This window comes from Echeneis naucrates, chromosome 1, assembly GCF_900963305.1.
Source record: "Echeneis naucrates chromosome 1, fEcheNa1.1, whole genome shotgun sequence".
Classification (NCBI taxonomy): domain Eukaryota; kingdom Metazoa; phylum Chordata; class Actinopteri; order Carangiformes; family Echeneidae; genus Echeneis; species Echeneis naucrates.
This window is the reverse complement of record NC_042511.1, coordinates 14637921-14662784: the sequence shown is the minus strand read 5'-3', so window position 1 is coordinate 14662784 and position 24864 is coordinate 14637921. Positions and strand designations below refer to the sequence as shown.

Genomic DNA, 24864 nt, shown 5'->3' with positions numbered 1-24864 from the left:
GTTTTTACTCCTTGTGTTTGGGTGTGGTCAGATCTGGATCTGAACTGCCTGCCTGCTCTGGCAGCTTCCTATTAAATTTGACTCTTTGTGATTTGGTTTTGTAAAAACAAAAACTTGAGAACGAGAGGGAGACGAGGGAGAGAGAGAGCATGCGTGGTGTGATTTTATGGCCCTGACCTTTCTTAAGCAGTAAAAGAAACTGCATAGTGACTTGACATTTAACTTGTATTGGCTGGCAAATCCATTTTTGTTTCTACAGTGGAACAGGACCATTTTTCTCAGCAGGCATAATTTATCGGCCGGCAGTTTAGGCATAATCGATACTTACACTGACTGATTGACACTGCAACAACAACAACAACAAATAAAAACAAAAGCACCTCACTTTAGACCTGCAGTAAAGCTTCAGAAAACCTTGTAAAGTAGCTTGTACTCACACATCTCTTCATTCGGGAACGTACGTATTTGTGCGATAGCTTCCAAACCTTACCTTACCTGTTGGAATTTTGCGATGAGTAAAAATACATTTAATCCTACTCACAGGTGAGCGCGGACTTTGCACTTTCTGACAGTGTACATCTTGGGTGCGTTCGAGTGTCATAATATTGTAGTTCAGCGGAAGGCTACTTTGCTCAGCACTTAAGCTCCTACTCTACTTCTTCAAACTGGCAACACACCAGCTTGAATCTAGAGCAGGTAATACGTTGATCGTGAACTACCTACCACAACCCCAACATGTAATGATGCGAACTACCCCTTTAACATAGGCATAATGCGTCACGTCACCCAAACACATTTAAGCACCAGAGAAAACTTGCATTTCTTGATGAGCGTCAGTTGGGAGGGGGTTGAAAATTTTTGTCATGAAATATGTATGAGCTTCTGGAAGTCTAAATGAGTCATCTCAAACAAGATCCTTGCCCCATTGTACTCCAAGTGCATTATATGCTGCCAGACACTCCCTGCTGGCTTAACTCCTCCAGTCAGAAACGTAGCTCCATTAGGAGGCAGACGAACCATAAACAATCCAATCCAGAATGGTAAAAACAAATAAAAGCTTGGCTCCCATTATTGGAGACATAAGTTAAAGAAACACACATTTTTCTCTTATACTAGTATTCATGCAGGCAGAACCTGGATGGGTCACAGTCTTGTAACCTCAAAGAGAGATGGGAGCAAACGCTGCTTTAAAAACTCTCTGTGGTGCCCCCTTTAAATGCCCCTGGGAGTTTGTAATGTTGCATTCTCAGAGAAAGAAGATTTTCATCCTGAAATATTTAAATGTATGTCTGCTGTCATATGTGCATATGAAGAAGCTCGTGCAGGAATATGTGTGCTGATCTGTTTATCATAGAGTCCTAATATCCTAATGGGCCGTATAAAAGCCTGTCGATCTATAAAATGGAAAGCAAACCATTAACCCCTCCCCATGTAGAAGATCCACTGAACCAAGAGAAACAAGAGCCCACATCAGCTCTTTGTAGAGCACCCCCCCGCATGTAATCTGACTCCCAAAAGGACACACACACACACACACACACATTTATCCTCAGTTTATAATTTATTCACCTAATCCTCATTGCCTTGTACAAGTGATTGAAGGGATCAATAGAGGTCATTGGTCAGCTTTTGGTAGCGCCTACACACCAAAAAGTTCATTGTCTAAATAAAGACACATAGTGCATACACAATCAACACACAAAACTGCAACAATATTACTGTAAGGGCAGTGTTTCAGGATCAACTAACATGCTGATCAATACCATTATAGACTTTGTCTGGTAAATCTGAAACACAAGAAGTCAGGCAATGCAAGGGCTGTTGTTGACGGTTTGGATTTGCACTCATGGTGTTGTGGACTGTATGTGTTGGGGAAGGGTTTTCTTCCTGTCAAAGCGTTGGTTTTCATGCATTTGAGAGTTAGTTATATAAGAGGTACAATTTTGTAATTTAGAAATAGTGCAATATGAAACACAAAACAAAAACACCTCAGAAATGTCCAATAGTGTCAAAGAGTCAATATGGGATGTAGAGACCTGAGTAAGGGAAACAGCAAAAACATCAATGTAAAACTGAAAAAAAAAAAAAAAAAAAGTGTCAGTCTGTCATTGTATTATTCCTTTTTTTTAAAACACAGCTTTTCTTGCTCCCTTTTGAAATGAATATTTTAATTAATACAATGTAGAAGAAAATGCTGACAAGATAAATGGCAGAACACTTTTGGGATCTTCATTAGAAAGGGATCTTACCTAAAAACAAAGCACACCTGAATATTTTTTTTTCTGTTTTAAATGATATCGTCAAAAATTAATTACAGTAGAGGCCAAAAGTTTGGACCCGCTTTCCTATTCATTAGAATGAGAAGGTATGTCCAAACTTTTGGCCTGTACTGTATGTGGATGATCAGAGGTAATTATTATTATTTTTTTGTTGTTGTCGTCCCTGCTGTAGCTATTCTCAATTTCACCAGCAGGGAGAGCCAGAGCAGAGCACACGCGGAAAAGTATATGCCCTGCAGCAGCACGATCATCCTGACACAGAACGAGCCACTCAAACTGAATGCACAGTGCTGGAACGTTTTAAGCAGGTTTACAGTGCGGCGTGATTCAGCAGATCTGCCCCATTCATGATTACCATTAAAAGGACGTTTTGCTGATGTTGTGGAAAAAAAAAAAATCAGGTGAAATGTGTGAACAAAAATAGAAGTGTGAGTAGACTCCCCCGTTCCTGGTGCTGAAATTTAAAACTCCCAACATTTGCAGCACTGACAGGAGGAGGACCTTGCCATCTGTCTGCCGGTGGTGGACGAACACGTGCGCACACTCGGAACGCGTGCAGACACCTTTGCATGAGCTGTCAAACAGTTCTCCATCAGTGCTGAGGGTGCAGTGCGGTTGAGATTCAGGCCAACCCAAGTTCTCCTCATGCTGGGGGGGGGGGACCTGTCAGCTGCAGGTGATTGGGAGCCGTTATTCTTCGCCTGCTGGTCCCCCTCTGGACCGAGTGGAGTGTCCCGTCTTCTGTGCTGTCTCGCAGAAGGACAGCTTGTACCCAGTTTCACTGTGCTTCTCTTCCTGCGCCCCATTCTTCCACATCCTAATCATTAACTAGAACAAATTTATTCCAGTGAACTTGTTTATAATTATATTGTTTACTTCATCTTCATCTTCAGGTTGCCTGTATGGATTTATAGTTAAAACGCAATATGTAATGAAAATTATACACCAACTTCGGTTCAATATTCGCCTTATTTGCAATGTTTTCGGCTGCCCCCAACTACTAATACAGCCCAGCTCCCCTCCTCACCCTCGACCTTCCCAGCGCCTCGTGTATTTCCTTCAGTGCACAGCAGTGGGGAGTGTAGCTGTTGTTGTAGCAGTCAGCTGGCTGTTGGCATGCAGCCTCCTTAAACCCCTTACACGGTAAACACTTTCCTGTGACTGTGCCTCACACACACAACATTAACATTCACATGCTGCACACGCACAAACACGGCCACATCTGTTCACATGGAGGGAAGAGTATTCTTGCACATCTGGACAGTCGTTCAGTGGGTGTGTGTGTGTGTGTGTGTGTAAGTGGATGGCTTTTGTTCTCGTCATTGGACCTTTTTCGTTATCATAGTGCTCTTTAGTATTTGCAGACCTGAATGGGAATTTCATTTTTATCTGGCATATATGGATGTGTTGACCTGTGTGTATTTTTGTGAGAGAACAAACATCCAGTAGTGGTTTTTTTGGGCTCGATGTGGACTACCGATCTTACATAAGCTGGAAGAGAAGAAAAGAGGTGAAAAGAGCGAAATGGTCAACTGTTAATTAATTGTTAATGTTATTTGAGGTTATTTACCATTTTCTGGATATTTTTCTCTTTTAGATTTTTTTTTTATTAAAATTTTTCTCAGGATTTTGGAAGTACATTATTTTACAGGTACAGTTTCTTGGAGTCAGTTGAGCATAAATTGACATTTTCTAGACTTTATTAGGGGGCTCACTGTTCATGTGACATAAGGTTTAATGACTTTTGAAATTCATTTGATGAAATATCTGCATAGCCGAGAGTAAAGCTGATTCATTCATGATAGGCATGGATGCATGAAAGTGAAACTGCAGGACTTTGTGAAACATTTTTTTGAGATAGAGGTAGAAAAGTGAGATCATGGCCCATGCTGCAGCCCACCTGAAGAAGGCCCGTGAGCTTGAGCAGCATCCGGACTACAGAGCGCTACAGAAAGCGAGGGAGAGGAGGAGGCGACATCGTGAAAGAGCTGAGCGAAGGCGTCAGGTAAAACCGTGGTTTGTGTCATTGACCATGACCACTGCAATACGGCGCAGGCTGTAGTGGCCTCATATGATGTGATGAGGACATTATGTACGCTTGCGTACTATGTGCACTGGCTCTCCAACCCCCATCCGGCAAAGCTATTATTTTCAGAGCATACAACAACAACATACAACAAGTTTTTTTTTTTTAAGCTGCCTTCTCAGCTAACCTGTGATTTAGTTAGTTAAAAAAATAATAAGCACTCAATTAGTCTCACAGTCTGATAAGGTACCATTTATCCAGACTGTGTAAACTGTAATTATTGGCTTTATTAGTGACGAAAAAATGCTTTATTAGTCATGTACAGATCAATTGCAAGCCATTTATTACTATAACCTTTGGTTTGTCAGGTTTTGGAAAATCCTTTCAAACTCTTAAAGTTATATCTGTGATACTGAAGAGACGTCGTCCACCAGGATCAGCGCAGACATGGACACAGTACAGTGTATAATCCAGTATCCTTCATTACATGACTCTGCAGGTCAATCTACACAAATCCTGTACAGAAACACAGATTACAGCTGGTTTTCAATCAATCCGATCTCTGCTGGTGAAGTGTGCTTGGTAGAGGGATGAATGAGACAGCAAAGGCAGAAGCAGCTACAAACAACACTGAAACACTGATTCAGATACACAAGCGCACAACGCTGACAGTCACACAATGTTCTCACACATAAAATCCGATTGAGCATTGTCACTGCACATGATAGAGTTGTGTTTGGATATGTTTTGCCAGTTTGCAGCACTACTTTGGGTCAAAGCTCTGATTACAGTCTGTAGCAACAACTATATTTCTAAACATTTAGGCATCCTATCCAAAGTTTGAAACAGTATATCAAATCCTGGCACTAACATTGCTTCTAAGAAAGCAAAAAGTTTCAGTTTTATTTTGTAAGTCAGTGAAATTCAATTTGGGTATTGTTTTCAAGTTCATCTAATGTGACTCCATCCTGAGACTTGGCGTTCCTGGAGAGCACTGCAGGCCACGCGGACTCCGCCATGACTCAAGCCCACCTGTCACACACTCCACCCTGGACACACTCAGCAAGAGGGTTGGGAATTTGGTGGGGTAGTGGGCCTGGATAAAAATAGCCAAGGCGGGGAAATACTGTGGGTTAAATGTTTATGGCTACAGTTGTTATTCTAGAGAGAAGGGAGAGGTGGAAGAAGTCTAAGCTGGGCTCAACCTGAGCTGGACTTGGCTCAGTTATAAGGATAAAGTCCAGAGGTACGCGATGCTGAGGGTTGTTAGCTGGGCAGGGGATAAAAGGGCATCGAGAAGGGCAATAGTGATGGTAATAGAGAAGTACGTGGGATTAGTGTGACATTAACTATATTTGGACAGAAGACATGAGCAGATTTATGGATTCTGAGATTGATTAATGGAGCCAGAAAGTGAGCTTGAGAGCTTTTATTGAAAGTGAGAAACTACAAACCGTGGCTTCTCGGGTGCTATACAAGACCATGCCATCATAACGTTGCCCCATTCTCAAGATACAGCTTGCAAGATTTAGGTGGTGAAAATGGGCAACGCAGCATTATGCAAGGCCTGTGGATCAGGCAAAACTTTAAATGCCACTCGGAGCAGTAGCGATTCAAACTGCCGCTCTGACTACTACGGAGCATCTGACCCTGGATCTGAAGTTGATGATTCACTGGTAAGAGATGACTCCATGATTCCAACATGATTGTAGTTTGTTACCTGTGATGCGTTAGAAAAAGCTCCTCGTAAAGAAAGCACGTTAATCTTTTTGCTGCTGGCATGCTGTGTGGTGACGTCTCGTCTGAGGAGTTTGACCCTTGATCCTACAGAGGGGCGTGGCCTCGACCCAGACACGCGACACATGAGCTTGTTCTGATTTTGCTGACTGTACAGGCTAGCACCCAGAAATGCCTGCATGACGTGTTTCTGACTTGTTTCTGTCCACTTGAGAAGGGTTAAAATCATGTCAACACTCTGAGCGGCAAACAGCTCTGACATTCATTTATTGTGGTGTGATGTTTTTGGCATGATTGAATATTACGTGTGTGTTGAAACATTACATTGGACACAAATCGGATCGTCACTCATGAAAACATTGCACACACAGATTTTTTAATCATCTTTCAAACGGAAAAATAGGAAAATGACTTCTTTTTTTCACGATTTGCTATCTTTCCCTATTTGATGTGACAGAAAACAGCAAATCTTAAGGTTTTTTGACCTGAAAAAAAAAAAAAAAATCGTATCGATCAAATGACTTTTTATTTACCTTGATATTTATTCTTTACCTTTGAGATATTCATTTTAAGGGATTCTCTTTTTAACGTTTGCTTTCAGCTCATGCGTATTGATTTCGGCGTTGAGCTCATGCGTCCCATATGAGGTGGGCTCTCATTTCTCATCCTTGCCGGAGCGATATCTCTGCTTATCCTTGTGAGTAAATTTCGAAGGGCTCAGGTTGTCTTTAGGGGTGTTCAAAACTGATATTGAATCCATGCCAGAGGAAGAGGCCCCCTGGACCATGTGTTAGACCCTATACATCCTTTAATGGGAACTAGGTCAACATTTTTTAAGAGATCTCTGTTTTAGCTTTGAATTTAGGGCCAAGGTTTCTGCCTCTTAAAGGAATTTTATCTTGCCACTGTAATTTAATTCAGTCTTGATCTGCTCTATTACCTTTATATACCTTTATCTAACTTTCTTATGCTTTGGTGCCACATAAATAACATTTTTATTTGATTTTAGAAAATGATGACAAACTTAGGAAAGAAAATATCTACGATATATATTCTATATTTCAGCAAGATCAAAGCAGAGGGAGTGCTGTCAGCAAAACAGCACGACCTTGTGTAAGTTCTACAAGCGCATTTCATTAGTTAACAGTAATAAGTGACAAGAGATTATGATTTGTTTGTTTATTTGATAATTTTTTTGGCTCCGCCAAGACAAATAGTTCCACAACTGGAAGGGAGACAAGGCTGTTGCCAGGCAACACATAAACATTTCCTACACACAAGCTTGCTATTCTGTGTCTGCATATTGCCGGTACTTTGTATCATTTACATTTATCTGAATGTTTGTCGAGGTCGGCTGATGTCACATCAGCACACCTGGTTTGCGCTGATGTATCTAGGGCCTCTTTCCTTCCCTTCGTCCTCTGAGTCTGATGACCATTCATAATTTAGATCAAAGGTTGTTTGGGGAAATATGTCCATCTTTGCGGTGCAAAGTTTGCCACAATCTACGATGGTTAACAACTGATGTAATGTTAATTGAGGGTTATTAGAACGCCTGTACAGCGGAGGGACCATGTCTGTAAAAAGTCCCAGTGCTGTTGCACTCTACATCAGCACTCGTGGAATGTCTCTTGTCCAATCAAATTACTTGGTCGGACCTAACTGTTGTATAATCTGTGATATATATTTTCACTTAAATACTTAATTTTTCTATAAAAAATACAGTATGGTCTTTAAATGTTCTGCGTTAAACCTCTCTATTGTCTTAAAATCGTACTCTTTTCACCTCTACCAGAAAAACAAGAATAGACTAAATCAATCCAATAGAAACAGAAAAATATATTCCTTTCTAATATTTGCCTTCGTTCTGTTTTCTTCCTTCCAGTCCGACAGCAACACCAGTTTCCTTCGAGCTGCCAGAGCAGGAAACATTGACAAAGTCCTTGAATTCCTGAAAAATGGAGTAGACATCAGCACATGTAACCAGGTAAGTAAACTTTGTAATCTCTGAAAATGTACGACGTTAGACCTTCTTCTTCCTTCATACAATAGTCTCACGAGTATCCACATTTTCATTGAGACATTAGCAAGTTTGACATTACTGATGAATTATCAGAATATTAAATATTAAGTATTAAAGAATATTAAAGTGGATGAGTTGATTTCGACTTTGCACTACCTGAGAAAGGTTGACTCATTTAAACTACTTAGATTCTTATTGTTGTCAATATCTACTTTACCCACAGACTTGGAAATGTAATGCATTAGTGGAAAATGTAGACGATCTTAATTGTCCGTATTATGAATTTATTTATTAACGTGTGCTGTCAAGGAAAAAAAAGATTCAGCTAGCTTTATCCGGCTTTATTCTTATTAAAAGTGAAAGATTTTACTAAATCAAATAGTAAAAGTTTGTAAGCGTCACATGTAGGCCAGCACAGTTTGCAGCACAGTAGGTCAAAGCTATAAATGGGTTAACCCCCTAACCCCAACCATAACCCTGTGTGTATGTTTCTGACCTGCTGAAACTGACTTGCGCTCTGCTGTGTCATCATAACAACACCTCTTCCTCCACCACACCCATAATGTTCCCTATCTCCGATTCATCTGAGGGGTCCCTCGAACAGCTGCTCTTACCCCCCTCGATGTCCGCCCTCTTCCACATTCCACTGAAGAGGAGGCAATTGGGAGTGTGCCAAAAATCCCCCCTACAGCTCTACACACACCCCCCCCGACCTATCTATGTCAATGTGATTTACAGCAGTCACAAGGTAGCTTAGATGAAGACGAGGAGCTTATCTTCAGTGTGTGTGTGTGTATTGCGTGCTTGTCATTCTTTTCTCCAGTGTCATTGCTGCTGCCCTTTTGCAAATCTGCAGCAGTTTAATAGTGACTCTTTACACAGTGAGTTTTAATTGGCTGGAAGACGGGAATTGAAAACTGCACACCCACATCTCTCTTCACTTTGTTGTCATGGATGGCTCGGGGTTTGTTAAGGGGAAGGCCTGACAACTCATTGCTGTGATGCCGCGTACAAATACAGTAAACACACACGCACAGTATCACCCCCCCCCCCCCACACACACACACACACACACTGTAATTGAAGAGCCCTGGCCTTCACAGTATCTGTCAGGGGTCAGATGATCACATTTGAGCTCCTATCAGGTGATAAAAAAATGTGAATGACATTTTCATATATATACCAGTGATGCCCTCAGTGTGGCTGTTTGTTTCTGAGTGCTGCCAATAAACTGAAATAAGACTGATATTTAGGTGTTAATTGTAACTCATTTTCTTTGTGTTAGACAACCAACAACACAATTGTACACACACACACACACACACACACATACACTGCTGAAAATAAATGTTGAGTTTTGTCAAGGAACTCAAGGAAGGTTTTGTCAAGGAAATGATGGTAATTGAAATTAATCCAGGGGACATATGATGCCATTTGAATCTTAATTCTATTTCAAAGAGGCACCAGTTTACACAAACGTGATCATTCAAAAGTATCATGTTACTTGTGATTAGAAGCAAAATTGCTCTGTAGGAAATGAGTGGATCGGAGCCCTGTCATTGGGAGAGCATGCCGCCCAATTAGAGAGCCATTATCTGTAACGGTGCTGTCATTCATCGCAGTCAGTAGAGTCAATGCTGTGGTGATGAGAGCATCAACAGACATGATAATTACGTTAATCTAAATTCTGCGGCCTGGTTATTTGCAGTGACTTTTAAATCGGAAGCTCCTGAGGTGTATCTAAGCACAAATTAGATTTTGTGTCAGGTAGTCAGCGATGTCCGCGCAGCGCTATGGCTTGGATAGAATGAACACCGTTGGCAATGACACAAATCTTTTTAGAATAGCAAACTATTTTCACAGCTTTAAAATGTTTACAGTGTAATGGCTTTATTCTGTGATGTTATTGTATAGGCTTATTAAAACAAATGACTAATATTGACTAATACCGCCATTGGGTCTGTAACATTACTCACTTTGCACAGTAAGGAGATGGACGATGCTGGAAGATCACATGGGAGTTCTGAGTGTTGCCCTTGGGTGCGTTCATTAATAACTGAAGAGTCAGATCCTCGAAAGCAGCAATAGTGTGGCGAGGGACAGAGTCCAGTGCCAAGGGGAGAAGGCTGTCCAAGTAAGAGAGGGAGAGAGATATTTACACCCCTGTCTTCCCAGTCCAGCCAAACTATCCTTCTCCATTTAACTGATCTTAAGAATGAAACATATGAAACACCTCCTTGCTTCATGTCGCAGTTTTTAGACAATGTGACAGACAGTCATTTTTCCGTTTGTTGACTTTGAAATAGCAAAGGGAAGACATTAGATTGATTTGTTGTGATAAACAATGTGTGTGTGTGTGTGTGTGTGTGTGTGTGTGTGTTGTGAGCGCGCGCATTTGTATGTGAGCTGTCTCGTTTCTATGTCCTCACAATTAAAAGACTCCCCCTCTAATCTACTTAAAAATTAATCCTTGTTGAGTGATATTACTCGTTAATCTGCATTTACATTATTTCCTCTGCTCTCCCCTCCACCGGTTTTCCCCTTGGGAAAAACCTGACATTTTCTTACCATCTGTGATTACAACAAAAGTCCATGTTTGTAGGGGAAAGACTATTTATCTGCAACAGTCTCCATCCTGCCATGAGAGTCACAAACTACTGGGCTGAATGTCCATTAGCTAAATTAAGCTTTCACTTACAGCTCAGTGGAAAAGCAGATTTAGATCAGTATGCATGACTGTGTGTGTGTGTTTGTGTGTGTGTGTGTGTGTGTGTGTGTGCTTGTTGTGGGGTTGGTCGTGTTTTCTGGAGAACATAACAGTTGAAATGTGAATGAAAAAAAATCTAAAAAAATTAATTATTGCTGAGTGAGCTGAGTTCAGCCTTCTGCATGTTCAACCTGTAGCAAAAAGCATCCAGTCCCCGATCGGAAAGTTTTTTAATTGTGAGTGTTGGCACTTTGGAGGAAATGGTACTGCCTGACTGATTCACAGATGATAATGATGATCATGATGAAAAGAATATATTAACTAATGTACTAATATATTAGTTAATATAATAACTAATAACATCATTAGGTCTAGGAAATTGTAACAGATTGCAAATTTTAAGAATGAATTGATCATTTTAGTAATTTATCAAATGTTTTCCATTTTTATTCCATATGTTGTTATTGTATAATGGCATGGTTTGTATATATATATAAAACTCTTAAGATGAGTTCTTGCTGCCTCAGAAATCAAGGGGTAATTGATCGATTAATAGAAGCTTTTAAAGAAAGGATAAGGAACCCCGTGTTTAGAAAGATGTGTGTTCTTCTGAGCATTTTATTCTGGGATATGGACGGAGGATGATGGTGGATCTCACTTTCACCCTTTTAAAGTCATGTCATATCTCTTGGACGCAGTCACTCACGTACCCAAACCTCTGAGGAATTTTTGATAGATTGACTCTCAGTAGTTTCTATTTATGACTAACCATGTTTGTGTGTGTGTGTTTATGTCCTACATACCCTCTATGACTGTGCAGAAACTTGACATCCCTTTGACTGTTTGGCATTTGGCAAGTCAAGGAGAGAGCGAGAGAGAGAGAGAGAGAGAGAGAGAGAGAGAGATGAGAGAGTGAGACGAGGGCGATGATAGAGTCATTATCCACAGTTTCACTCTCTAACTCATCTCAGCTTGCAAGGAGACAGAGCTGGGCAGAGACCCAGAAGCTTTGGTCCCAACCAGGACAGTGTTGGAAGAAGGCAGAAGACATTTGCTTGTAGCTGCAGCTTCTTCACTTCTATATTGTTGCAGAATTTAAGAAGCGAAAATCTAGAAAAGAGCAAAGGCAAATCTACAAAGGAGCGAAAAGCGAAGGAAGAAAAGAGGACGGAGCGAGACCGATTCTTGGTTTTAAAGAAAAAAAAGGTTGTGCTTTGAAGTGCGTTCGTAGTTTCAGAAAGACTCAGAGAATGGAAGAAGACGAGGATGAGGTGACTCATTCTTCTTTGTGTTTTTATATGTAAATAAAATGCGCGGTGTATAAATCCGATTGCCTATCAGTGAGAGAGTGTAACATTTACGAGCTGCTTTCCTCAAACTGTGCTGCCGCCGCTGGCCTGTAGCTGTGGCTGATGGATCAGGGGCTTTGCTGCATTACTCACACCAACGCTGCCTGAGGGGAAACTTGCTCATGTTTTGTCATGTTTTGGGTTATATGTTTTTAAAACTCTTCACTGCCTACCTTTTAGAATGCGATATTCAATGCATATTTTACATTCGCAGCCTTTCACCAATGTTTTCTTCTTGCAGCAAAATTTAATAAAAGGTATATCCACTCCATGCAACATTGTTTTTATACATGTGCAATATAATGCAGTAACAACAGCCTGAATTATGGCCTCATAATTTACTATGAAATTTAATTAAGACATAGAATCTAATGCCCATCTATGCAGTCTCTAATCTCTGCGGTCTGGAGATTAATGTAATGTGATTATGTAATAATCACTTTACCTCATTTGTTTCTTTGAACATGTTGATTGTATGTGTTTGTTTCCCCTCCAGAATGGCCTGAATGCATTACATCTGGCAGCGAAGGAGGGACACAAAGATTTGGTTGAGGAATTGCTTGAGAGAGGAGCACCTGTTGACTCCTCCACCAAGGTTTGTACGCATAGTTGTGTTTTTATTTGAAAATCCACTTTCCAGATATGGACATTGCAAATTTTTCATCTTAAGCCTCTCTAGAGCGAAGATATGTGGGGGGAAGAAAGAAAGTAACAGAGACAAGACAGAACGCGTGAACATAAAGTGATATCAGTTGTAAAGTACTATATAAATCACAGCTTCTGTCTTCAGCTGGGAAACCTGATACACGAGTGTGGTTGTGAACATGAGGGAGGAAGTCATGTGATTAGACTTGAGACTCCGACTTTGTTGACAACGGCCTGCTTCATTCCATTTGCATTCAGATGGCAACAAAAGTGTTGGATGGAAGTGGGTTCATGATCACAAGATCATAAATAGCAAGAGGCATTTTACTTTGGATGGAAGAGAGGGAGGGAGGGGAGCAGTGTGTGGATGTTATCAACAGTTGGCAGTGAATTGGTCACCTCTCATGTACATGTCCTTGGGGGGATAATATGATCCTTGGTATTATTTGGTCAACAACCTCAACCTCATAACAGATGCAAGAGGTAAACACATGCTTCATTGGTTTACAGAACTTGTTTTTCACACAGCAGGTATGTTCTTCTGTTACATCTCTTGTTATGGCTCTTTCTTTTTTTAATGGATTTCCACCACAACCGTTGGTTGGTGGCTTTAACCTTAATTTCCTCTTCAGAAAGGAAACACTGCCCTCCACATCGCCTCACTGGCAGGACAAAGAGAAGTGGTTCGACTACTGGTGAAGAGAGGAGCAGATGTCAACTCTCAGTCCCAGGTGAGGATGTTACAGGTAAAACCCAGGACCCAACCGCAGCATGACACCAGACCAGGAGGGATTTATTTACGAGGCAAAGCAAGACTGCAGCACAGGAAAGCTTATAGTATGTATCTAGAGTCTCTGACAGGCTGCTCTGGCACAGTTAGCAAGGCAGACGTCCACTCGCTAGAGACAGATTATGCCAGCAGTAAGTAAACACAACAGAGTCCAGCTTTTCACTGCACGACACAGAAGGGTGGTAGGGTATCAGTGCTGCACGGGGAGGTGATAGTCAGCCATGGGTGGTGGTGATTGTGCTGATGAGCAGGTGGAGGCAGGTGAAAGGAACAGGTAAAACCTGGGACGGATCGGGACGGAAGAGTCCGGAGCTATTATTAAGATTTATAGAGGTGTGCAACGCAAACACTTGGCTTAAATTGCGCGTGTATACATTTGCTGTCTCTTCAGAATGGCTTCACCCCACTTTACATGGCAGCCCAGGAGAATCACTTGGAGGTGGTGAGATATCTACTGGAAAATGAAGGGAACCAAAGCATTGCCACTGAGGTTGGTTTGTGTGTAACGGATGCTTTTACGTGATACACAGAAACATTTTCCTCTCATTAAGCAAGCCCCTTTCTTGTGTTCCTCGTCTCTGCTCGTACAGGACGGCTTTACTCCACTGGCCATCGCTCTCCAGCAGGGTCACAACTCCGTGGTCTCCCTGCTGCTGGAGCATGACACCAAGGGCAAAGTTCGACTACCAGCTCTGCACATCGCAGCCCGCAAAGACGACACCAAGTCTGCCGCACTGCTGCTCCAGAACGACCACAATGCTGACGTTCAGTCTAAGGTGAGGGAAAGTGGCAAAGTGGGGGTTGAAGGGCTCTCGAGAGGGGGCAGGTGTTGAGATAATGCATCTCACCGGATACATTTTCATGTCGACAGGTTTATTATTGTAGCGTTTATGTCTGTTCATTTAGAAATATGATCATATTAATGGACGGAGCCTCTCTGTCTAGTTTATTTCCTTGTTTTTGCCTTTTATTTTTTATGTGTGACCTTGTAAATTTACCCCGTGTTTTATGATGATGTTGTGACGAGTGCTTTCCCTAACAACCCAACTCCCTATCCCACCTTTCTCTCTCCATGCATCCTAACCAGATGATGGTCAATAGAACCACAGAGGTATACAGACTCATCACCTCTTAACTTGATTCTGTTTTTCTCTTCTGACCATCTCTTACAACTCTTTGGTCCTGATATTTCCCTTTTCAAGCAGGAGTTGTGAAATCCTGCATGCATGAGTTATTTATTACAAATATGAATGCGTGCAGATGTCTCAGCTGTAATATACACTCCTGCATGGCCAACCGTAAAACACAGTATGAGATATAAATACATCCCAGAGTATGTGGGTTTATTGCATTGGATTATGACAATTTGTTTCACTTAATTTTATTATTTCACTTGTTTATTCTTCAAATTAAAACTAATTCTTTAAAATGTTCTTTAATATGCTTACTTTCTGACAGTTATACTTCTTCATTTATTACAAGCTCTCTGCATAACCAACAGCATGTGTACTTCTGAGCATGTTTCTGTCGTTGTTTTTCCTCTCTGAAACACCTCGATCTTTAAGTTAACTCTGTTTCTTAATTAAATTGCACCATGTCTATCAGAATGGGAAGGTAAGAATTGAGCCCCGCTTTGTATACTGTTGATATTTATATATACTGCTTATATATAAATGTCCACTTGGCTGTTCAAATAGATACACATCGTGTTTAGTTGCTTTTTTTTTATTTGGGTTTTGGTTTTTAATGTCTTGATTTGACTTTTAACCCCCCCCCCCCAAAAAAAAAAAAAAAAAAAAAAAATCACAATTTTTTGTCTTATTTAGAGAGCATGGTAGAGGAACATTTTTGGATGTCTTACGTGTTGCGTGTGTTATTCTGAGGAATGCTCATTGTCGTGCTTCTTGCATGAACACATCTGGTTTCCTTTTCTGCTACAGAAAAATCGTGTCTAATTTCTTTCTTTCAATTTTTTTCTTACTGTACTTTTTATTTGTTGCAACGGTTCACCTTTATTCCTCACATTTTTTTTTTTTTTTTTACCAGTCTTTATTGCCTCCATTTTCGTGTTCTTCAATCTCTGCTTCTTTCCTTCTCACTCTCTTCCTCCAACCTCTCTCCTTATCTGTCTCAAACAGAGTGGGTTCACCCCTCTGCACATCGCCGCTCACTATGGTAACGTGAATGTCTCCACCCTGTTGCTGAACAGAGGAGCTGCTGTGGACTTCACAGCCAGGGTAGCGCCCCATCTCCACTTCTTAGCAAATCAAGACATTTTCTCCAGTGCTGTCAATAAAAACCTGATGTGTGTGCTTTCACTTCAGTGCTTGCAAACTGCATTTCTCTGTAGGCTCTCAAATGTTTCTTCAATTTTTCCCGCGTGTTTCCAAAGAACTAGCCTTCCTCAGATTGTTGCACAAAATGAGTTTCTTTAAATGAAGTTGGGAAGTTAGTTACCTCTGCATGAGCGTAACTTTTTATTAGTGGATCCAGATCAATGGAAACAAACATTTGAACCATTGGATTGGAATGAAATTGAATCATTTGTAATTTCCTGCTTTTCAACAAACAAACCGGCCTTTGTTTTCTTCGACTGCTTTATCAGAATGGGATAACTCCTCTCCATGTAGCCTCCAAGAGAGGCAACACCAACATGGTGGCCCTGCTGTTGGACCGAGGGGCCCAGATAGATGCCAAAACCAGGGTGAGAGTCTGGACATCTGTCATTAACCCTGGACTTCTTAGTAGATTATACTCACTGTTACAATTTCCTCTTTTATCAAAACGGATAAACTGGATATATTTAAGAGGTTGTGTTGACTTACCTGCTTGTGTTTTTGTGTGATTCTGTGCATGTGATGGTCTTCCAGGACGGGCTGACACCTCTGCACTGTGCAGCCAGGAGTGGACACGACCCTGCAGTGGAACTGCTGCTGGAGAAAGGAGCCCCCATCTTAGCCAGAACTAAGGTATCTTATGACTGCACTAATGTAACCCACATTCACTTCTTAAGCAAAATAAATGTGCCAGTAGTTTTCCCTCCTTAATGCGTCTCTGCTCCATCTTTCTTTATTGTATTATTTTTCTTAGCTTTTGTCTCTTTCCATGTCTCCGCACAGAACGGACTGTCCCCACTACACATGTCGGCCCAGGGAGATCATGTAGAGTGTGTTAAACTCCTGCTGCAGCACAAGGCGCCTGTTGATGATGTCACACTGGACTACCTCACAGCACTGCATGTCGCCGCTCACTGTGGCCACTACAGAGTTACTAAGCTGCTTCTAGACAAGAAGGCCAATCCAAATGCCAGAGCCCTGGTATGCATTCTCACGACGTAGCAACTGTACGAGTGCAAAAATAGGAGTCAGCAAGTTCTTACAAATATACACAAGCATATAAACATTACACAAACAATAAAATACATTCAGAGACTTGAACATGGACAGAAGTTAATGGTTGTTACTGGTAAGTCTTGGGGCAAAGTGACTGATAATTAGGAAATTCGGCAGAAATACAAGGATCTGCTACAAAAGGATACATGTTTCCTTTGGCCTACAAAATAAAGTTGAAGTCTTGAAGCAAAGAAAAGCACAGTTTTCTTCTGAATGGCTGTAGGCAATTAGGAATTGTTTCATTGTGTTACCATTATGCCATTAGTACATAATTCATGAAATGATCCCAAACAGTGTGTAAAACAAACACACAATTTTCTCTCACTTTACCAGAATGGATTCACTCCCCTCCACATTGCTTGTAAGAAGAACAGGGTGAAAGTGATGGAGCTGTTGGTCAAATATGGCGCCTCCATCCAGGCTATTACTGAGGTGAGAAGCTCTCACTATAGCATTGGTCAATAGAATACATGCTTTTTGCATCCAGTGCTCATCGTTACAGTTTGTCCTTCTCTTTGTTATCTAGTCTGGTCTGACTCCAATCCATGTAGCTGCCTTCATGGGTCACCTCAGCATTGTTCTGCTTCTGCTGCAGAATGGAGCATCTCCTGATGTCCGTAACATTGTGAGTAGGAATTGGACAATGAATGTGCTCCGCTCACCTGTCGGCGATCAGAGGCACATATGTGACATAAGTAAACATGCAGTTTTTTGAGTGTCAGTTTTCATAATGTGGCAGCTATTGCTCTGTTTTTGCTTTTTCAGCGCGGTGAGTCAGCTCTCCACATGGCAGCACGAGCAGGTCAGATGGAAGTGGTTCGCTGTTTGCTGAGAAATGGAGCACTGGTGGATGCCATGGCCAGGGTGAGTCGGCAAATGCATCATCAGAGTTAATCACCGTTTCATCCTGTTACTAATAAATGAGCTTTTTTTTTTTTTTTTTTTTTTTTTTTACTGGATTGCATACACATTGGCTACTCATGGGCCATGTCACTGCCTCAGCATTGGCTACCACAGCACGTCTGTTTTCTTCTAATTCAACAACCTTTGCCTCCTGTTTTCCCCTTTCAACAAACATGTACAATCATTTCACCCTTTAACCACAGGAGGACCAGACTCCGCTACACATTGCATCCCGTTTGGGGAAGACAGATATAGTCCAGTTGTTGCTGCAGCACATGGCCCACCCAGATGCTGCCACTACCAACGGATACACTCCCCTCCACATTTCAGCCAGGGAAGGCCAGGTGGAGACCGCGGCCGTGCTGCTGGAGGCTGGGGCTTCGCACTCAATGGCCACTAAGGTGAGCAGAGAATAAGATGTCATGCACATTGAGACGGAGAAACTGAAAAATGAAACAGGTTTGACATGAAAGTTTGAAATAAACTTAAAACCTGTTTCCCATTTTTCCTCTACAGAAAGGATTCACTCCCTTACATGTAGCAGCAAAGTATGGGAGCCTTGACGTAGCAAAACTTCTCCTTCAACGCAAAGCTCTTCCTGATGATGTGGGAAAGGTGAGCTGATGATACTTCATATTCAGTATATTATTGATTTCAGAGAGATACATAAAGTAAAGCACTGAATGTTTAGATTTCCGAGATTAGATTTTCATTCCTGTCTCTCAAAAAGACCCAATACAGAGCAGAATAGTTAGTTTCCGCAACAGAACTATCAGTCCTGTGATGAAATGCTTCCTCCTGCAGAACGGCCTAACTCCACTACATGTGGCAGCTCATTATGACAACCAAGACATAGCTCTGCTGCTGCTGGATAAAGGAGCATCGCCTCATGTTACTGCAAAGGTCAGACCAAGAATGTTAAAGAGGAAAATTACAGCAAACACTCTCACACTTTTGTTTATATGTGATGCACTCTGATACAGTGTTTCATTTGTGGCCAAGTGTAGTAGCTTATATAGCCCATTTTCTTCAACCTACCTATTCAACCCTTACACAGTGTCGTTTTCATGCTGGACATTGAAGTACTTATTGAATAATTTTTTTTTTATCATTGTTGACACAGTATTTAACTGGTAATCCTCCTCCCTCTGCAGAATGGCTATACTCCTCTCCACATTGCAGCCAAAAAGAACCAGACCAACATTGCATCAGCACTGCTGCAGTACGGAGCAGAGACCAACGTTCTTACCAAGCAGGGAGTCAGCCCGCTACACCTGGCAGCCCAGGAAGGACATGCTGAGATGTCCAGCCTGCTTCTGGGCAAGGGAGCTCACATTAACGCAGCCACCAAGGTTATACACTATTTAATACTGACGGGCAGACCCTCGTTTTGATTTAATCCTGTTGCTGTATCTATAGCAAAAAAGGGCTCTATTAGTTATCACATTCTAACCCAGAAAGAAATACATAGTTTCTATATCAGTCAGAATAAGCATGGGAGAACTGTGTGCTCCATGTGTTACAGAGCGGATTGACTCCTCTGCATCTCACAGCCCAGGAGGACAGGGTCAATGCAGCAGAAATACTGGCCAAACATGACGCCAACTTCGATCAGCAAACTAAGGTACAAGCACACACATTATGCATTATTATAGGAGAGCACACAGAGGCTAAAACTGTGGAAGGGAAGACTCTGTTGAAGATTTAATTTAATTCTGCAGTGAATTCTTAGAAGATCTGTAACACGTAAAATTAAGTGCAAACTTTATCCAGTGAGTGTGGTCTGCATTTTGTACACCAGCTGCTTTATATTTGTGACATGCACACAAAATATAGCATACCTGCCACCTACTGGCCCCTAAAAGCATTGCAGAGTCAGCATTGCACACTAATGTTCAGCAGGAGACATGCACTTGAACATTTTGATGATATTTCAACAATAGTTGTGATTTAATGTACTGTTTGCTCATTTTTTTTTTTTTTGGTTTTGTTCAATTTATTTTCTCTTTCTCCTTCTCTTCTATATTTCAGCTGGGATATACTCCCCTGATTGTGGCTTGTCACTATGGAAATGCCAAGATGGTGAACTTCCTATTACAGCTGGGTGCAAGCGTTAATGCCAAAACCAAGGTAAACTGTGTTTTCGGTTAAATGAGATAGTATATGATAATGTTTGGTCTTTATATTGACAAAAAGACAAACTCTTTATTTTGTTTTGCAGAATGGATACACACCACTACACCAGGCAGCACAACAAGGGAACACACACATAATAAATGTCTTGCTGCAACATGGAGCCAAGCCTAACACTACTACAGTGGTGAGGGGGAAAAGAAATTGTTTACTCTCATGAACATGAAAAGTTTTATGTTCAAATGAAATCGCAAACTCTGTCACCTTCTTTATGATAGAATGGAAACACCGCTCTGTCAATCGCTAAACGTCTGGGTTATATTTCTGTGGTGGACACGTTAAAAGTCGTCACTGAGGAAACTGTCACAACCACAACGGTAAAGAGCATGTTTCACACATTTATGCTGCACATGTTGGATCAGTGATTTTTGCCTCACATTGTCCAATGAGCCCATCGAAAGTTCCCTTATTCTCTTTTTTTCCCATGGTGTTAAATGGCTGTCACATCAGACGGTCACAGAGAAACACAAGCTCAACGTCCCTGAGACAATGACGGAGATCCTTGATGTTTCCGATGAAGAAGGTGAGTTGCTCTAAACAGAACATGCAATGATCACATCTAAAATCGCCAGCTGTATTATCAAACTCAAGGTCGGACATATACTTTCCTTTAAATTTGCCATAAATTTGACATAAAAGATATTCAGTAACATGTTATGTAGCTGTGGTTGGTAAAGTTGTCTGTTTCATAGCTCTGAGGCTGGAGGACGGGCCATTATTTGAAATGTCTGTGAAGCTTGAAGGTACTGCAGAATGCCTGCGCTGCTCTGCCAGCTTGGTGTGGGCTATATTTGTCTTTGTAACTAATCACAATGAGCATATTGATACTGTGCATTGGCTTTTTTTCTAAAACATTAACATTTGGAGAATTTCGTTTCCAGCTTGTTACTCTTCATAAACCCCTGGACTGTCCTTGAGAATCAATTAGTCCCATGTTGTCACTAAGGGAGTATAATCAGAGCACTGTGTATTGTATTTAATGACATTTTTGAAACTAACTCCATGTCTGGGGATGTGGATATGTTTTAAGGCAGTTGTGAAGTCTGTAGATGACCGAGGAATGTGGCTGAAGTCGCACCAAACTCATGCAGTAAGGTGTTTGTTATGACGAGTGAAAATGTTCTCATTTCACAACTTGTAGCCAGCATGTTGAAAAGTTAGTGACAGACGAGACATTTTCATGCTTTGAGCTGAGAAAGAGCTGCAGGATTACAGACCTGTTTCAACAAATCAAATCTGGGATACCAGTCCAGATGTCCAAGTGCCTTTTTTTTTTTTTGCATATCTCACATGGCGCGCCTTTGTTTACAGGTGAGGACACAATGACAGGTGATGGCGGGGAGTACCTGAGAGCAGAGGATCTCAGAGAGCTAGGAGACGATTCCCTTCCTGGACACTACCTGGATGGCTTCAGCTACATGAGCCACAACCTGGACAGGTTAACCACATCACATTCATACTACCACTGAACAAAAGTGTAAACACATACAACGAAACTAATATATATATATATGCCAACAGGCAGCAGCACACTCCCATTCACCAAAGTTTCCATCAGAGGGAAGGAGTTCTCATTGAAGACATGCTGACAAGCCACCAGGTTAGGATGGAACAATTTAACTGTGCATTTGTTGGTCAGTGCAGTGATTTATCAGAGTCATCCTCTGATAACCTCACCCCAGATGTGCTTAGTATTTCATATTTGTTTTCTGAAACACTCGTGCTTTTTGGTTTGCAGGTGTCAACGCTGGCTAGAGAGCATGACAAGGAGTCGTTCCGTCTGAGTTGGGGAGCCGAGCACCTCGACAATGTGGTGCTATCCTCCAGTCTGCTACATTCAGGGTATAAAGCTCACTCTTTTTCACAGGCTTACACACACTCACACTCCTTCCTGGGGTAGCAGTCATACCGAGGATATTTATTCTTTAAAAGAAGACTCCATTGTTCACATGTTTTTGATCATCATAAGGAGTGTATGAGTCACCTGTGAGTCAATTTTAATTTTTGCTGACACTATTTTTGTAACACTTTATTTGGATAGTCAGCCTGCAGCTATCTTACAGAGTATTCAGAGTAACATTTCTTAAAGTCCTGAGGTGAAATTTTAATTCATGGTTCAACAGTGCATCTGTTCGACCTTAAGCCCAAATCATTAAAGAGTTAATTCATCTGTTGAATATTCATATATATACATATTGTTGAACATTAGACGAGCATTTCTATGTTCAACAAATATTAATGAAATGTTATGAATACTTTGTTAATATTCAACAGACTGTCCAAATAAAGTGTTACCTTCTTCACTTTACTCTTTCACTTCAGTGTTTTCTATCCTCCTTCCTTTTTCTGTCTTTGCTTCTGAGTCTTTTTCTGCCACCAGTCCGGTTTTTACTCACTATAATGCATTCTTTATTCTGTTTTTCTTTATTCCTGTGTTGCCTCTGTGTGCATCCTCTCGTCTTGGCTGTGTTTGTGATTGTGAATGTATGTGTGTGTTGTTGTATTCTGCTTCTAGCCGTTCCTCTCCGTGCCTAGACCATGACAACAGCAGGTGATACTTCATATTTTTTCTACTCTCTTTTTCCTCTCTGCCCTGCCTTTACTTATTTTCTAATCCACTACTAAATGTTTCTGATCATCTGATTTGTTTGCATGATTTCCTAATGCACCAGTATAATATAGTATTGATATGAAGCTCAGGTTTTGTGATGTACAGATGTTTTTATCCTTGATGCAAATCTTATCACTTTGCTACTACATACTGTAGAATGTAATGAAAATTGTATTTATGTTTTTCAATCTAATATAACAAGGACATTTTCTTTTATAGTTTTTAGATATTGTGTGCTTTAATGACAGCTGGATGTAAATTTCTTCAAGAAGGCCTTAAAGAATAAGCTGGGTGTATATTTTCCTTATTGTCAACAAATCCAAACAAGTCTGAATCCATAACGTAGTAGTACGCTTTTCGATAGCTTCCAACATCCTCCATGCCCAACATTACTGCTGAAACAACAGTTACCGGCGTATTTCTTGGAAACTGTTGTCAACAATTTTTTTTATCTTTTTTTTTTTTTTGTGGTCATATTGGATATTTACAAGTCCGAATGGTAAATGTATGTGGAAAAACATGTCCTCGAGTGTATTGTCGTTCATTTACGTGTTAATTTTTTGGACAACGGTGGAGTCACCCCATACACACAGCGAAATAAGCAAATAGGAGATTTGGCTTCATTAAAAAATGCTTGTATAAGTAATTCAGTCCAAGTTCTAGTGTGCGATTAGTGGGGTTTGATCACAGTTATAAGAATGCAGCTTATTACCAACCTTTTTCGTGTGTTAATGTTTGCAGGAAATGTACAACTGTAAGCATGTGCTTGTCTGAAGACGTCGTCATTATTTGCTCCCTGACACATAAGAACTCAAGACAGAATCTTATTTAGTGCCGTCCTCTTTTGTCTTGCAAGTTAAATTTAAACTAGAGTGGAATGAAAATGTAACTTGCTGCGACCTGCTTGTCTTATTGCATAAAGGTTGCTTTTGTTCTTTTGCTTTGGATGCTTAATTTGCATGGAGATTAATAGTCAGAGATTTGAGTCCTTAGTAACCGCCTTATGCATGTCTGGGTTTTCTTTAGTTTCCTCGTGAGCTTCATGGTAGATGCCAGGGGCGGGGCCATGCGCGGTTGCCGTCACAATGGCTTACGAATCATCGTACCTCCTCGGAAGTGTTCTGCACCCACACGGGTCACTTGCAGGCTGGTGAAGAGACACCGTCTGGCCTCCATGCCGCCTATGGTGGAGGGTGAAGGACTGGCTGGTCGCATCATAGAAGTAGGACCCACTGGAGCCCAGTTCCTTGGGTGAGTGTGTGTTTGAGTGTGTGCTTGTTTACTAGTTTACACAGTTGTGTGGTGTGTTCATGATCTCTTCTTCACTCCTCCTCTGTGCTGCGTATGGATCAGTAAGCTCCACCTTCCCACAGCTCCACCCCCCCTGAATGAGGGTGAGAGCTTGGTCAGTCGCATCCTGCAGCTGGGTCCTCCAGGAACCAAGTTCCTTGGGTAGGACCATGGGTGGGGGCCAGACACCCCATCAACCTGGAATCCTGGTCACATACTCCCCCATATTATTCTACCTAAAACTATATCATTTTTTGAGTTTTCTGTAATATGCTGTTTTTTTTTTGTGTGTGTTTTATTTTGGAAGTTCCTTTCTCAGCATCAGTCTGAATCCATCTGTCCCTTTGCCATACGTTTTTGAGTCATCTCCATATTTTCCTTTGTCTCTAGTGGCAAGACCCCAAATTGGTTCTAGTTAGATTTTGTTGTTGATGTGGAGTGGAGGTTTCTTCTCATGTTTACATTTTTGATTTGCTTTTCTATTAATATGTTCATTATTACCCAGCATGAAATAGATCTGATGTTAAATTTGATTCATGTGTTTGTTTATTTTATTTTATTTTTTGTTTCGTTTGTGAATTTCAGTGGTGGACAAAGCACACTGCTCCAGTACAGATCCTTCTGGTCAAATGTTACTCCAATAAAAAAATTAAAGTAGCTTAGTTAAACTATGACTTGAGTAAAAGTACAGGAGTAACAAACTTGAAATGACAAAAGGTAACACTGTAATTATCTTGTTCTTTTCAGTGAAAGAAAACCACCCCTGTTAAAAAACAAAATGCTAAATGAAAGAAGTTATAGTACACAAAAACCTCTGTGAACTTAAGCACTGCCAGCTGAAGCCGTGACCTGCAGTGCACAGCTGCAGCAGGTCACCTTTCCTCTCCCACTTGGAGTGGGGCATACGCAGTGGACAGCT

The 24864-nt window shown here is 41.1% G+C and overlaps 1 protein-coding gene across 1 annotated transcript in view; it reads left to right on the top strand.

Annotated features, from left to right (window-relative positions):
• Nucleotides 1-24864, top strand: part of LOC115039340 (ankyrin-2-like) — a 46556-nt gene that overhangs the window by 6773 nt on the left and 14919 nt on the right. Inside the window, 27 exon segments of the mRNA XM_029497297.1 lie at nucleotides 7928-8029; nucleotides 12618-12716; nucleotides 13399-13497; nucleotides 13948-14046; nucleotides 14147-14332; nucleotides 14644-14667; nucleotides 15695-15793; nucleotides 16162-16260; nucleotides 16427-16525; nucleotides 16676-16873; nucleotides 17282-17380; nucleotides 17475-17573; nucleotides 17714-17812; nucleotides 18055-18252; nucleotides 18368-18466; nucleotides 18656-18754; nucleotides 19006-19203; nucleotides 19377-19475; nucleotides 19883-19981; nucleotides 20073-20171; nucleotides 20263-20361; nucleotides 20495-20567; nucleotides 21356-21519; nucleotides 21570-21644; nucleotides 21783-21886; nucleotides 23682-23906; nucleotides 24009-24107. Coding sequence (XP_029353157.1) covers nucleotides 7928-8029; nucleotides 12618-12716; nucleotides 13399-13497; nucleotides 13948-14046; nucleotides 14147-14332; nucleotides 14644-14667; nucleotides 15695-15793; nucleotides 16162-16260; nucleotides 16427-16525; nucleotides 16676-16873; nucleotides 17282-17380; nucleotides 17475-17573; nucleotides 17714-17812; nucleotides 18055-18252; nucleotides 18368-18466; nucleotides 18656-18754; nucleotides 19006-19203; nucleotides 19377-19475; nucleotides 19883-19981; nucleotides 20073-20171; nucleotides 20263-20361; nucleotides 20495-20567; nucleotides 21356-21519; nucleotides 21570-21644; nucleotides 21783-21886; nucleotides 23682-23906; nucleotides 24009-24107 — 3131 coding nt within the window.